The 16,679-nt window shown below is 46.3% G+C and overlaps 1 protein-coding gene across 3 annotated transcripts in view; it reads right to left on the reverse strand.

Annotated features, from left to right (window-relative positions):
• RBL1 (RB transcriptional corepressor like 1) overlaps positions 1–16,679 on the reverse strand; it is a 1,112,731-nt gene that overhangs the window by 46,235 nt on the left and 1,049,817 nt on the right. For all 3 annotated transcript variants that reach the window (XM_069652118.1, XM_069652119.1, XM_069652120.1), the window contains one exon: positions 4,570–4,734. In XM_069652118.1, the coding sequence (XP_069508219.1) occupies positions 4,570–4,734 (165 nt within the window). The remainder of the gene's footprint in view (positions 1–4,569; positions 4,735–16,679) is intronic.

The following is a 16,679-nucleotide window of genomic DNA, read 5'->3' on the forward strand; positions in this document are numbered from 1 at the left end:
ACCGATCTCCAAGTGGCAGCTGTTCAAGTCTCTATTAGGGGAACACCAGAGAGAAATGCTGTAGTAGCAGCAACAGCCCTCAGAGTGAGCCTTATGCCTGCCAGGAAGAGGCCCGTTAGCCAGTCGATGACAGTACAATATGTGTGTGGACAGCCACATTGAAATAGAGGATTTGGAAAGAGTGCTGCCCATACCAGAATGGCCAAAAGTCACAAATAGCGGAAACATTGACTTTTCGAAACTCAGTGCAAGAGATGTAAAATGTCAGGCAGTTTGATGGGGCGAGCCGACGAGAGACGAAGGAGATCTGAGAGACGGAATTGTCTCCACCAAGACCAGTCTGGGCTGATGCGGTCTGAAAATGTTGAGTACCCGAGGGATGAGAGGGATTGGGAGAAACACAAAGAAACATCCTGTCCCAAGGGAAAGTGAGGGCACCCACCAAGCTGCCTTCATGACGGAACCTGCTGGCAAAGGCCACGGACTTCCTGTTTGCCCCAGTAGCAAAGAGATCGAAGGCTGCAGTTCCCCCACCTGAGGAAGATGCAGTGAACTTGACTTTGTAGAAGTTCCAACTTGTGGCAGGATCGCAGTTCGCAACTGTGGGAATCTGCCAAGGTGTTGTGCATCCCTGGTAAGTGGAATGGAAAGAACTATTTTGTAGGCTAGAGCCCCTGTCCACAAGGCCTGTGCTTCCATCGACAAAACAGTGGAGCAGGAGGCGCCTTGTTTGCAAATGTAAAGCATGGTGGTCGTGTTGTCGTTTAACACCGTATCACTCAGCCCCGAAGCTGCAGACAAGGATTTGAGGGCCCAGAACACACCAAGCAATTCCAGGACACTGATGTGAAGCCTTTTACCTTCATGTGCCCAGAGACCTCAGACATGGAAACTTCCTGTGTGTGCTCCTCCGCCCTGTAGAGAAGTTGGTGGTGACTTTGACCTGATGGTCTGGTGGTGGAAAGGGTGCGCTCTGGGGGAGATTGTAGCGAAACATCCACAAGCATAGTGCATCGAGGAAGGGACGCGTCAGAAGAATCCTGTACTCCAAAGAGCCTTGCTTCCAGCGGTCATCGAGAAAGTCCTGGAGGTGCCTTCTGCGAAACCTGCAGTGCTGGATCAGGGGAATGCAGGACGACATCATCCCTAATGGGTATTTCAGGTTGTACTTTACTTCTCTGATGTGGCAGCGACACAGGACAGCGTGTCCAGATGAGTTCCCATGAACATGCTGAGAAGGAGTCAAGCATGTTGAAGAGCCAGGGAAAGAGACCTGGCCTGACCCACCAGTCAAGGTACGGGTAAATGCGGGTCCCCTAACAATGGAGGCGAGCTGCATCCGGGGCAAGGCATTTGGTAAACACTCGGAGGAGATTTGAGGTCTAAGGGCAAAGCCTTGAACCGGCGTTGAAGAATTGGGTTATGAAAGTATCTGTAACCATCTGTAAGGCTTGAGACCTGAGGAATTTGTTGAGGATGCACAGGTCAAGCACATGTCTGAGACGGCTAGATTTCTTCTTGACAAGAAAGTATCTCGGACAAACAGCTTGGCCTTGCTGGTGGACCGGGACGTGTTTGACCGCTGTTTTGGAAAGTATGGACTGGACCTCATGTAGAACAGCAGATGCTTCTAGACCTTTGACAAGGGGGTGGGGGGGGAGGAGAGACAGGTAGCCAAAGAATTCCAATGTGCGCCCCATGCTGGATTAAAGACTACACCCATTCGTCCGTGGTGATGGATCACCACTGCTCGACGAAATCAGAGAATCGCCCACCCAGTGGGGTGTTAAAGTCAAGGGCAGGGCCAGAGCATGGTCAGGTCTGCTTGGAGGATTGGTCTGCACTGTTAGACAAACCGTGGCAGCATTGAGTTCCTTCATTAGTCCTGGGACTTCCCCCTTAAATATCTCTGAGGCGGCGTATGTGTTGGAACAGTATGACTGAGACCGATAGGAGGGTCTGTAGTTGTGTGACATCTGTGAAAAATATACCTTGCCGGAGTGAAAGGAAAGAACTGATGCGGTAGCTGGAGTATACCCAGAGAACGAGCTGCATCAGTTTCGACCCGGATAAGGTCCTCTCTGACAAAAGGCATATCCACTACCTTAGACTCAACCTCTGGGCAGAAAATTATAAAAGTTACTCACCGTAGTGACTAACTTACTCCTAGTCCATAGTACCCTTTCCGCCATGCTATATAGGCATCCCTCGCTAGGGACGGGAGCCAGAACCTTTTTCACCTGAAAAAAATATATTTTTCCCCTTTAAATTTAGAGGCGTGCGGGGGTGCAGCCCTGAGAGCATGTGTTCTCCTGACTCCGCACACCGGCGCCACTCCTCAGTCCCCTTTGACGCGTCGACAATACTACCATTGCCTAATGACACCAGTTTTATTAAGGGGGAGGATGGTGGGACGTATGGTGGAAATGGGACCTTGGACTAGGAGTATGTTAAGTCACTACTGTGAGTAACTTATATTTACTCCTACGTCCCGTCCCCTTTCCTTCATACTGTATGGGCAATTACAAATGAATGTAGCCCCAGGGTGGAGAGGTCACCCTCCTAAGAAAACGAGTTCCTTAAAACTACCTGACCAAATTCCACGTCCGACCTGGAGCTGGCATCCAAGCAGTAGTGCTTGCAAAAGGCGGAAGGCTTAGCGCACGTAGCCGCCCAACTGATGACCTGCCACGGAACGTGCCTCTGGAAAGCCACAGCCGTGGCTCCGATAGCGTGGGCATGCATATTTGCTGGAGTGGTTAGTGCTGCCCCTCATAAGCCTCCTTGATGGCCGCAAACATCCATCTTGCTATGGAGGCCTTGGAAGATTGATAGCCTGGTCTTGACCCACCGAAGGTGACAGTGCGCCTCTGATTTGCGGAAGCTCTTTCTTCTGTCCAGGTAGAATTTTAGAGCACGCCTGACATCCAGACAGTGCAGTACCCCTCTGCGCTTCGCCCTTGGGGTCAGCAAAGAAAGTAGGTAGCACCATCTCCTCGTTGAGGTGAAATGAGGAGACTACCTTAGGTAAGAATGCAGGATGAGTTGTAAGGACCATGAAAGGCAGTATAGGGCTCCGACGCCACCAGTGCCTGGAATTCTACCCCTCAAGCAGACTTAAGACCCACCTAGGGTGACCAGCCTGATGTCTGCGGATGCCATTGGCTCAAATGGTTTATGCGTCAAGGTGCCCAAAACTACATTGAGGTACCACACCGGGTAGAGTCTGGTGAGGCCCCCCAAAACGTCTTATTAGGTTGGAGGATGAAAAGACCTCCTCTTCAGAGTTTCTATAGGCTTCGATGACAGCCAGATAGGTGCGGCATGTGTCTACCTGCACCCCTAATTGTGCGAGGTGTGCTGAGAAGGATAGCACGTCGCCCAAGTAAAAGGGTCGACTTCCCTTGAATCTGCCAGTGACAAAACCTAGTCCACTTGCTCTTTTGCTCTTGTACTGGCTCCTAGTAGCATTTCTCCTAGCACCCTGTATATTGTGTAGGTTAGCCTGTGACAGACGCAGATGCAGAACCCCACGAAAAAATGTTTGGGCCTAGCTGCACATATAAGCATCCAAACACAGGCATAATGCCGCCAGAATGCAGTCTCTGAGACCAACCGCCAGACTGCACACATTAAACTGATCTCTCAATACCACCACACCTAATGTTAGGATGCAGCTACCATCAAGCAATCGCATCAGCTGCTCACATATTGAGTAGACCCAAGCACCCTATAATACCCTACTCTCTCGACTGATCTGGACTACGACCCCCGAGGGCGTTCAACCCACAAGCGCTTTGAGGTCATACCAATGATATATAGAGCGCTATATAAATGCCAAATAACAACATAACTGGGCACACGCTTTCTTTGCATTGCCTTGGAGTTACAAACGGAATGCCTATCCATGGGTACCAGTGGTTACAAAAGGGGACAACCTTAAATTGACTCTTGTCCATGAGTTTGAAACACTAAAGACAAGGAAAAGCTTGACAGCAAAAAATGTTTGTGCATTCTCTTTAATAAGTGCATACCAGAAAACAAAAACAATGTAATCCCTGCATCGAGAACACTCAGGATCTTTGTCCTTTCCGCTTATCATCTCCATGACCAAAAACAATGACAGTAAAAAGCTGAAGAGGGCACTAACTGCTAGGAGCATTATGGGTAGCTGACCCTGGTCATGCATCGTACCTATTACAGGAATACCTCGATACCCAAGCTAACATTTCATTACTGCAGAACAACCACTAGGTGTGATGAGCAATGCACAGCATGCAAATCTAAAACAGATTCTAGACTGCAGAAAGTGTACTTGCTTGCTCTCAGTTTTTTATCCCATTTTAGCACTCAATCTATTTCAGATATTGTTCAAGGATATGTGAGGTGTGTACAGTGAAATGGGAAACCAAAGTAAATAGTGAGGAGTAAGAAAGTGATAACGGATCTATCCGTTACTTTGAAAAAGCAAGCACTTTTTCAACAAACCGGTCCAAAAATCAGAAACTTTCCAAGAGAACCCCTTTTGTAATGCAAAATAGTTCTTAAAAATTCATAAACACATCTTACTTTAGAAGGGCTCCCATTAAATTTGTAAAGCAATGCTGTCCTTGGTGTTAAGCATGAACCATTCTTGTGTGGTGAAACATAAATAGAGTGCTGCTGAGAGATCCGACGAGGTGAAACTGGTTGCTGTTTAATACTTGGAAATGGCGAAAGTGGTGGTGCTGCCATCTTAAAGAAATAAAACAAATAAAACAGCATTAAAATGCCTGTGGTTACAATTTCTTGCACAAAAGAGTAAAGACTCCTTTACTACATAAGGAAGTTAATACTGTAAGAATTGCAGTACTCTTAGATTATAGGCTTTTTGATGAAGTCCCATTTCAATGCTAAATGAGGGAAACTGGGGAACTCTGGTGCCAGGGGGAGCCACCCGCCCTGTAAGTGCTAAATATACAATCTCACAGAGCTCCTTAGTCCTCCCTCTGACAGCCTTAGAGGTCAGACCCCATCAGGAGCAAATCAGGAAAGTTACATTCCAAGAAGAAATGGGTTTCATGTGGTTAAGAGAAGAGGACATACATTTGGGACCAGGAAACTGTATAAACTCACTGAAATAAATCTGCCCCCGGAAAGATCACCTATGTATAAAAGACAAGGGGCTTCATTGCAAGTTTGGCAGCGCAGGAAAAATGTGGCAGTAATTCCATTACCGACACTTTTCCTGCACCGCCAAATTATAATTTTTTAACGCTGGTGGAACTATTGTGCAGTAAATCCATTGATTGAGTAAAGGTGGCGGATTCACTGCCAGCTTGTTGCTGGAGGCAAATCCTCCAATTTGCCTCCAAAAATTGGTGGATTTACCACATGGTAATTCCACTGGCGGTAAATCCACCAAAAATCCCTAATGAGTTCTATGGACTCATGAAAAATTGGGAATTACACACCACTTGACATGCCTTGGTAACTCCATGGGACCAAGGGGCGGTAACAGTAATTGAATTTGGTGGTATTTCAGGAGATTTATCGCTGGAATACCGCCAAACTAGCATCGAGGCCCAAAAAGTTGACTTGAAGAGCACATTCGGCTTTGCTCACAGATCCATGCACGGACCCGGAGTGAAAACTCTGTGCATGTTGGGTGCGCAAGCCCTGGCATGGACAGCAAATGAAATCCTCCTGAGAATCAAAGGGGTGGCTCCCCTCTGGGAAGGAGATGCAAATCGCCCTGATTCATCACACATTCCTTCATATTTTTGTGTTTTCAGAACTTATTTTGAATTTTATTGAGCATTTGTACAGAATATATGGGCTGTACAACAATGGTGTCAATACGCCGCCACCCACTGCCGTCATGAGATACTGTCCAGCTGATATTAAAAGTGGATGTGGAACGCAAACTATATATAATGCAAGTGAGCAAAATTAAAAACCATCATAGAGTTTAGAAATGGAGCACAAATGCACTCTGAAAATCACAGCAACTTCCCCTCGGAAAACATTCATTGCACTTTCACATTTCCTCCAGACACATCTCATGCCTGTATCAATAGCACACTCCAGCTTCATATATAGGATATGATATTTTATTTATATCGCACTCGTACACAAGTGTTTCAGAGCGCAGCAAGGGAGGGGGAACAGGGGAGAACAAAACAATGATCTTACTAGGCCAGGTGAGATCGAGAATGCACAAGTGCAAGGGAAAGGGGAGAAGTGCATGGAAGTGGGAGAAGTGGAAAGTGCAGAGCAGAGGAGAAACAGATAAATAATACGTAAAAAATAAATAATAAAGGCAATAAACGGTGGTAGTGCAGCCAGCAAGTGGCAAGTGCTGTGTTTAAGGCAGCAGACAGGGTATGTTTGATAAGTGCAGAAAGAAAAGAAAGGGGGGGGGTTGGGGATTTGAGGACTGTATGGGTACAGATACAGAGCCCAGTGCAAGGGGTGGCCCGGAGGCAGTGCAGGAGGGCAAGCATGTACCTGGGTACGGAGGACAGAGGGTGGCCAGGTGCATGATGCAGAGAGAGAAACAGATCAGCAGGGGAGAGAGGGGGCGCATAGGCAGAAGCAAAGAGGAAGGTCTTGAGGTTCTTCCGGAATCAGAGATGGTTCGCCTCAAGTTTCAGAGTGGCAGGGAGGCTGTTCCAAAGGGAGGCCCCAGCCGAAGACAGATCTACCCCCAGCTTGTTTCTTTGAAAAATGACTGACCCCAAGGGAGTTAGAAGTAGAGGAGTGAAGAGCCGGAGAGGGGAGTTATTTATAGATGGATAGTTGAAGGTATTTTGGACCCAGGCCCCAGAAAGCCTTGTGGACAATGCAGAGGGTTTTGAATGTAATCCTTGCAGCCACTGGGAGTCAATGAAGGGATTTCAGAGCTGGAGAGATCCGATCCCAGGACTTGAGGCCAAGGACAAGTTTTGCAGTCCTGTTCTGGATTAATTGTAAAGGGCGGAGAGTAGAGGCAGAAAGATTTAGAAAGAGGCTGTTACAATAGTCCAAGCTGGAGAGAACCAGAGTCTGGGAGACAACAAGTTTCTGGGGGAAGGAGAGGAAAGGCAGAGTAACTCAAAGGAGGTGCAGTAGGAAGTTTGACTTTGTGGAGACATCGGAGATGTGGGCTGAGAAGGAAAGTGCAGAGTCAAAGATGACCCAGAGGTTCCTAGCCTCGCAGATAGGGGTAGGAGAAGGGCCAAGGGAGGCCGGCCAGAGAGTTAGGGGAAAGGATGGTGAAGGTGTACCGATGAGGAGGATCTCAGTCTTGTTAGCATTTAGACAAAGATAGTTGGTGGTACATCAATCTAGAATGGTAGTTAGGCAATCAGAGATGAGAGAAGGAGAGGAGGTGGCCGAGGGTAGTCTGAAAATGAGTTGAGTGTCATCAGCATAGCACTGGAAATTTTTGCTGAAAATGGCAATGCAGTGGGCGAGAGTTGCCAAGTACTGGTTGAAAAGCCAGGGCGAGAGGTTAGACCTCTGGGGAACAGCACAGGTGGAGGGGGGAGATAGATGATAGGAAGCACCCAAGTTGGACCTGCCAGGGTCGGTCAGAGAGGAAAGAGGTCAGCCAGGCCAGAGCCTGATTGGTTATACCCTAGGTTATCACTGAGACGGTTGAGTAGGGTGATATGGTTGACTGTGTCGAAGGCAGAAGAGAGATCATGTAGGATGAGTACACCCACAGAGGGAATGGTAGAGAGCAGATCTTCACAGATGTTCAGGAGAGCAGTTTCCGTGCTTCTGGCAGCTCTGAAGCCAGACTGTCATGGAGAGAGCCAACAGAATCGGAATGAAGGTTAAGCTGAGTGATGGTCAGTTTTTCCAGGAGTTTACCAAGAAAGGGAGTAATGGAAATTGGGCGATAGTTAGCCGGGCAAGAAGGATCAGCTGTGGGTTTCTGGAGAAGAGGATGCACAAGGGAGTGCTTCAGAGGGGAGGGGGAAGGATCCTGAGGCAAAGGAGAGGTTGCAAAAATCGGCAAGGGCCGAAGCGAGGGTATTAATGTGGTCCTTGATGGTTTTAGAGGAACAGGGATGAACCTGTTTTGACGAAGCTTTCATAGATCGGACTTGTCTAGTGACCTCATCAGGGGAAAAAAAGAGGAAAGGATGAGAAAGAGGGTGGGGGGTGGTTGAAGGAGTTTCAGCAAGTGCAGACAGAGAAAGGAGAGGTGGGGTAGGGGAGGAGAGGGTGGACAGGATGTCCTGGGTTTTTGAGATAAAGAGGCAAGGGCATTGCAAAGAGCCTGAGAGGCAAGAGACAGCAGCAGTGTTGGCCAGCTCCTTGCAGATTTTAAAGAGTTCGGCCCAGACACAGTCGGTATTGCCTTTGGAGCAGGGGATAAGCCAGTTTGTCACAGGATGAACAAGCCTCCATTTCCTCTCAGCTGCCCTACACTTACGTTTAAGTGTAGCTAGGTCGGAGTCATATCAAGAATTGCACTTGGCTTTGGACTTCAAACGGATCCTCATGACAGGGGCAAGAGCATCAAGCGTATCAAAAATAGAAGAGTAGGGCAGGGACAGGGCTGTGTCTGGGTGCGAGTCAGCCAGAGGAGGGGTGGGGGTGGGCGCGGGTGGGGAGGGAGGTGCAGCGAAAGCCTCAACTTACTTACACTTCATGGGCCGGATGTCTGAGAAGGTAGGTGGCAATTTTGGGGTAGGCTTGGGTTGGGGGCGGGGGGGGTGGAAGTTAAGCACATTGTCATTTCAAACATGTCATTGCCAACCAAACCTTTCTATCCCAATTTCACACAGGTCATATGCCGAGAAACTGTATCCCCAACGGATCTCCATCAAATTCCAGCTTCACCTTTGCAATACGAGCCAGGGACTTGGCACGCAAAGAGACTGGCCCAATTTCATGATTAAGCCTCATATGCCAAGGAGCCGCCTCATATTGTGAAAGGCCCATTGTATTGACTGTCGCAGCTGTCGGATTAACAAACAAGTTCAAAGCATATAGAAGTTTACTTTTGCCATTTATTTTGTACCAACCAAAACAAGGATTAGGTTTTGACTATGCCCCAATGGATGGGCTTAAGTATCACCACTCTGGCTTTCTTTCGCCCGTGGTACTCTGTTCTTCCCTCTTCACCCTACTTGAAGCCTGCCACCTTGGCGTACTTTCACAAAAAAACAGTCCTGTATACTTCCAGTACGTAGCTCTTCTTTCTTGTCTTTTGTTTTATTTTTCTTGGAAGTTGTTAAAGTCATTGGGGACACTTATACCAGCACCCTTATGTCTTCCAACGGGGGTTGGGCATCAGGTAAATGCACATATTATACTACCCCACAGATTGCCTGGCTTCCCCTCCCAGAGGTAATGGGTAACCACACTATGCGTGACTCCAAGATCTTTGGCTATCATTGCAGATACATCCCCCACTATATGGTCTCTTTTGACGAAGGTTCGGTGGATGGTCTCTCGCTTACTGCTTCCATCACCATTCCAACAGCCATTCTCGCTTTTCCTCCTCACTGCCCTTCGCTTCCTCTGCTTACCCTTCCCCCATCTCTGCTAGCCTCTCCCACTCCTCTATTCACTCTCCCCCACTCCTCCATTCGCTCTTCCTCCCCTCCTCCAACCGCTCTTCCTCCCATTTCACTACCAGCTCTCCCATATGTTCTTTCGGCCATACTTTTTTTCCCTATGGTCTCATCTCTTTACTTTCCCCTTCTCCCTCTGCTCTCTATTTCCTTGGTGATCTGGCACACAATATTCTGTACTTCCTGCCACAGCAATTGCTCCACACCCCCGATACGAGTTTGGAAAGACTTTCCTTTTTCAGCCTTCTTCTGCCATGCTCTTCAAGTGGCCACCACAGATCTGCACCAGCATTGCGTCTTTACAGTCCTCAGAGATCTTTGGCAACATGGGAGTCCTTTCTGCGTGATGTGAGAGTTGTTCAGCTGTCCAGTCCCAGAACTGTCTCACCATAGTACAGAACGACTGACTAGCCAGAACCAAAATCCTCACGTGAAAGGGACCTCTGCACCCGAGGTACTTGGATCTCTTTTAATGGAACCAAGACACAGAGCACAGGAGCCCAGCAATTTCAGGAGCTGCCAAAGCGGTTACTGGGTTGGAGTACAGGGGGCGAGTAAACATACCTGTTCCCATTCCCCACCTCCACAGGGTTCAAAGGTCAAAGTCATTATCCTACTTCTCCCTTGCCTGACTGTGATCGGTGGATTTCTAGTCAAGGGTGTCAAGAGGATTCCCATCTGGACTACCTGTAAAATGGTTGGATTGGGAGGGGCGTTGGTTAAGAACTTTTCTGCAACTGCTCTATCACTTTAAAAACATTTGCAAACTGACTTTCGGCTTTGACAACCCTTGTTCAAACTCTTAAAAAGCCTTCAAGCATTCTGAAAAGAACTGCTTTGGGATCTGTGACATGACTCCAAGGTCACTGTGCACACTGTTCTGGCTAGGGACAGACTTTGTAAAGTGTACTGCCTTCTTATATAATAAATAGATATGGGTAAAGGGCCTAAAGTTGTGCGCTATGTCCACTTCAGAAGTTCGAAAGGGGGTTTGAGCTGCGTGGCCACTGTCGCAAATTAGGGGCACCCATTCAAGCCTCGAAACAGTAAGTAATTGAGGTGTAACAGGCATACGCGCTCATACCCAAATATCAAATTCAAAAGTTTTTTTTGTATAGAGTTCAAGGTACTATGCTGTTGGAGTCAGAAATATACATATAATCTATTTTGATACATCGCATATACTAGCTAAATTGCATCTAAGCCGCTGCTGCATTAGCAACTGCATACAGGTTGCTTGTTCCAGCAAATGTCATTTAGGTTGCCTATATACCTCCTTAGTTATTAGCCCTTGCCTGCATACCTATTCTTGCCTGTACTAGCAAAGTGGCATCTAGGCTGCCTGCATTAGCAAATTGCATTCAGATTGCCTATATACCTCCTTAGTTTGCACTAGCAAAACTGCATTCAGGATGCCTGTACTAGCAAATTGCATTTAAGCCACCTGCATTAGCAAACTGTATGGAGACTGCCTGTTCTAGCAAAACTGCATTTAGATTGCCTACACATCTCCTCAGTTATTAGCCCCTGCCTACATACTCCTGTATAAGTAAAACTACCCATTCCCGCGTGCACTAGCTGAATTGTATTTAGAATTGCATGCACTAAGTAAAGCTACATTTAGGCTGCTTGCTTATCTCCTTTAGCCACTAGTCACCGACTTTTGCCTGTACTAGTATAGCTTCCTACCTGCCGGCATTAGCAAAGTTGCACTCAGGTCGCCATACAATGTACTTGCCACTATTTTACACCGTTCTACTTAGAACCATCCTGAACCTGATCACCTTCTATAATCTGAACATGTCTCAGCCACAGGACCAACCACCCCTTAAAAACCCTCAGCTTAAACTACAACAACCTATGACACAATGTAATATAGCTGAGAGAAATGCAAGACTTCGAGCACGATTACCTAGAATCTTTGATCCTCTTATCAAGTTTGAAACTAATAACCACCGAACCAAAATGGCCACTGAACCTATCCACAAACCTAGTTCTCTTAATTACAAAAAGCATAACAACCTTCAAACAAATAGAGAAAAAACCATCACCCTCATAGTGCCAACAATCCCTATCTCACTCCTTCCAACTAACTCCATACCCAAACTCAAAGGAGCCCTAATAAACGCTAGATCTCTAGTCGCCGATGCCATAGAAATATCGGAAGTCATCTCTACTGAAGATTACGACTTCTTAGCCATAACAGAAACATGGCTGCATGAGGCCTAAGGCCCGGCATTAACTCTAGCTGTTCCTGACAACTACACTATCATCAGATCGGATAGATGTGGAGCTCGTGGCGGCGGACTAGCCATCATCGCCAAAACCAAGCTTGGCATGAGACTCACCCAGTCACCAGCCATTGAATCATGTGAAATAATGTCTACGAAGACACCTACAGCCAATTCTCAAAAATTCAACCTCCACTTGATATACAGACCTCCGGGTCCCATCAAGATGTTCATAGAAGACCTATCTACCATCCTCACAGAAAACCTGAAAGATACCACCCAGTCAGTATTACTTGGCGACCTTAATGTTGGCTTCAACGATATAAATGACCCACAAGCAATAGCAGCATCCAACATCTTGACCGAACTGGGTTACACCCAAAGAGTGCATGAGCCCACGCACATCAAAGGAAGAACTCTAGATTGGGTTGCTGACCACAACTGCAAAATAACTACCCTTACTATCTCACCTCAAATATGGACAGATCACCACCTGATATTCTCTTTGGACACTATAACTCCTAAACTGCAACAACCTTATGCACCACCCGCACTTACCAGAAACAAAAAAAATATGACCCTAGACAACTTACTCCCCAGCATTATGCCCACTCTGAATGCTCTACCTAACATCCTAAATCCCTACGACTTAGTGGAAGAATTTAACAAAATTATGACCAAAACTGTTGATGATATCGCTCCGCTAAAGCTTAGAAACAGCAAACCACAGAGCCACCTGAATAACTGGTTCACCCCCCTCCTAAAAAAATCTCAGGCTAGAAAAAAGAAAATGGGAAAACTCTTGGAAAGCGCACCCCACTGAAAATAAACTGAAATTATCCAACATCTCTTCTCAATATAAAAAAGAAATAATTTCAGCTAAACAAGAAACCTACAATAACACAATTAAACAATAACTTGAGCACAAAAGAATTGTTCTCCATACTTAGAGAATTGGAAAATCCCATAACGCCTCCAGACAACTGCCCCAAGGAAAAAAATGGTGCTCTGATATCCAGCATGCATTATCCAACAAAATCCTAAACCTCCAAAAGAAAATAGAACAAAAAAGAGAGACACTAGCCACCACCACGCTGCCTACCACTAAAACGCCATCCAATCCTAAACCATCCACCCATTTCAACTTCTCCAAAGTCACCATAATAGAGGTGGAGAAAGTAATACTCGACCTTAAACCGTACAATTGCAAAGGAGATCAGTGCCCAGCACAACTCATCAAAGATGCTGCGCGAGATTTAGCACCTTTCATCACAAAGCTGATTAATGCCTCCTTTACCACTGGCACCATCCTGAGCAACCTAAAGGAATCCTGGGTGCTCCCTCTCCTTAAAAAGCAAACCTTGGACCCGGCTATACCCACTAATTATAGACCGATTAGTACCGTGCCATTCCTCCTGAAGATTCTGCATAAGGTTGCATATATCCAAATACAGAACCTCCTGGAACAAAACCAACTACTAGGCTCACGTCAATCTGGTTTCCGGCCACTGCACGGCACAGAAACCACATTGATTGACCTAAAAGCCCAAATAGACAAACTACGAGATTCTGGAAAACTAGCACTACTCCTCCTATTAGATCTATCTGCCGCATTTGACCTAGTGGATCGCAGAGTCCTGTGTAACCACTTAGATACAGCAGTACACTTCTCCACTGAGGCTATAGTGTGGATCCAATCATTCCTTAGTGACCGCACTATGAGGGTCTTCTCCCCGTAAGCAGCCACAGACCCCATACCCATCACCTGCAGCGTACCACAGGGCTCCAACGCTATACAACATTTTCACTAAGCCCCTGTTTATGACTTGGACCATCTGGGTATCACGTATACTAACTATGCTGATGACACCCAGATTCTCCTCCCACTATCAGGGGACTATGAAAAGGACTCAGCAATGTTGAACAGAATCTACAGCATCGTTCAGGCATGGATGGCAACCCATGGCCTATGCCTGAACGATGATAAAACTGAGCTTCTCATTCTAGGTACCACTTCCCACATCAATAAGCTAAGTACAAACTACTCTTCCTTCATCATCAATGAGTACCTCATACAAGTAGCCAAAGTAGTAAAAACGTTGGGTATCTACCTCGATTCCACCTCATCATTCTCCAAGCAGGTAAATACCCCAGCCTAATCAACAGCGTACACATGCAAATTAATCAGAGCAGGAAAACAATTTCTATCGCAGCACAGTTGCCTAATACTAGTTAGAGCCGTAATTATCTCCAAACTGGACTACTGTAACGCATTGTACATCGGAGCCACTAAATCCACCATCAACAAAATCCAGATACAGCAAAACAATGCTCTCCGAGCAGCATTGAATATTCCTAAGAGAGAACACATTTCTGAAACAAGAAGGAAACACAAATGGCTCTCCACCCACAAGAAAGTTAAACTCAAAACGGCATCCCTCACATACAAATCACTTTATAATAAAGCCCCACAATACCTTAAGGAAAGATTCACGAGAACACATTCCACAAGACAAACACGACTAGCCAACACCAATCGCCTTCAAGTACCCCGATTCAAACTCGCCACTATCGGAGGAGCCAGCTTCCCAGTCAAAGCTGCGCAATTGTGGAATGAACTACCCACCACTGTGAGACTAGACCAATCGTTCACCAAATTCAGGCAAAATGTGATCAATTGGCTGACGACATCAAACGTTAAATGAATGTATGAACTTGTTACCAACTGCCTTTACCTACGTGTCTGATACAATTGTCACCTTTCACATGTATAATACACTTGTAACCTACGACCATGTAACCTGTAACCTTGTTCTAAGCTGTACATCTTCTTACCTGCTGCGCCCTTATACCCCAGGGTCCAGTGCGCATAATAAATTCTAAACAAACAAACAAATATATTATCAATATATTTTTATTGATGCAAGATGTCAGCCGACACACGTTTCAACAACAAATACTAAATTACGCCTTGTATATAGCTGCTAATGCAGAGAAATTGCATTTAATAGGGATCATGCCCTCTAAACAAGGCCTCTGATCAAATCTAGTGCCTAACGGCGGAGCGGCATTTGAGCTGCCGACTCCAGACTTAAATAATAGAAACTTCGCCGCACATGTATCGGGCGCCATCATCATCGTATGGATTACTATATCTTGGACAATTTCTCTGCATTAGCAGCTATATACAAGACGTTTATGTAGAATTTGTTTTCAGCTTCAGCGACGATTGCCTTGGAAATGACGAACGCTATATACAAGGCATAATTTAGTATTTGTTGTCGAAACACGTGTTGGCTGACATCTTACATCAATAAAAATATATTGATAATATATTTCTGACCCCCAACAGCATAGTACCTTGAATTGGATATTTGGGTAGAAGCACGTGTGCCCGTTACACCTCCATTACTTGCCTTCTTATATAAGGCTGTGCATGATATTGGTTTACATTTTTTTTAAACATATGTTTATTGTGATCAACAGGAGTATAACAAGTACATTGCAATGCTCTTCGGCAACTCTACATTTGATCAACAAGGTAAGATTTTAACATTTTTCAGAACAATAAAAAAGAACAAAAAAAAAAAACCTTCACCCTTCCCCCACCCCGGTACAGTCAGTCCGGGTTGTAGGGCTATCTAACCATTAAGTGCATGTCAATAGGAGAACCAGCCTAACCACAATGCGAGATGAGGAAAGGGAGAGCAGAATTTGGTGCTGATAGAGACAGAACACTTCCCGGCAAGCACAGGTGCCATGACAGTCTGCTGCATACCAACCCATAGCGGTTGGGGCACTGTGATTTTCAATGGGTGCTAGAGTGTCAGGACTTAGTGTTTGCTTCTCTAAAGAATTCTTAGAAGGGGAGCCACTGTGCATCAATATGTGAGTGGGATTACATGAGTAATGCAGTGAGACTTCCCATCTCATAGATCTTTCGCTTTATGCAGCCAGTCGTTTTGGTGGGAGAGTGTTTGCTTTCCATTTTATTGTTATGCAGATTCCCAGGAGCAGGTTCCTAGGCATGTGGGGGAGAACCAGATATTGTTCTTCTGTTCGTTCGACCCCAAATAAAAGCAAGAGAGGAGAAAGTTCCCTGGGAATACCCTCTATCTGGTGGATCCAACCCAGGATTTCCTTCCAGTAGGATTGTATGTGGGGGCATTCCCACCACTGGTGCCAATAGGTGCAAGTTTGAGCGCATCCTCTCCAGTAGTAGGGGGTGATGCCCGCATACATTTTGGCCAGGCTTCGAGGGGGAGGGGGAGATTAAGTGCCACTGAGTTAAGATTCTACAGTTGTGCATTTTGTATTGTACAGCAATGGATGATTTCCATACTGCTCTATATATTGCTTCCCATCCCTCGTGATTGTCTACCCATCCCAGAGCTGCTTCCTATTTTGCTTTCATTAGCGGTGGCGGCAGGTGGCCTCCGTCTATGAGAGCTCAATATATCTTTGTTATAAGACCTTTCGTGCCTGAGTGGGTGTTAAGTATAATTTCAAAGGGGGTGAGGGGGGCGTTGCAACTGCCTTTGCCATTTTGGGTCTGTGAGGACTCCCTTCAACCGCAAGTATGGAAGTGGCTTGATACTCGTCGTGCATTCTCCAGTTCTTCCTTGGTTAGGAAGATCCCGTCTTCCACATCTGGCCTGCCCTGATTAGGCCTTGTTCGTATTGCGGCTGGAAGCAGATTGGGTCTATAATCGAGTCTCGGATCGGGGGGCCGTGGGGCCTAGATTCAACTGAGGGGAGGGCTAGGATGTGACTCCTGCCATGCTGGGGTTCTTTCTGTTCCATATTGGCCACAGCGCTTCTAGGATTTGTTCTCATGCTTTATGCAGGATTGATTTGAGGGGGACCCATAGCCATTCCCCCAGGGTTACTGGGG

The sequence above is a fragment of the Ambystoma mexicanum genome, chromosome 3p (assembly GCF_040938575.1).
Source record: "Ambystoma mexicanum isolate Mex_15411 chromosome 3p, UKY_AmexF1_1, whole genome shotgun sequence".
In the NCBI taxonomy this organism is placed as follows: Eukaryota; Metazoa; Chordata; class Amphibia; order Caudata; family Ambystomatidae; genus Ambystoma; species Ambystoma mexicanum.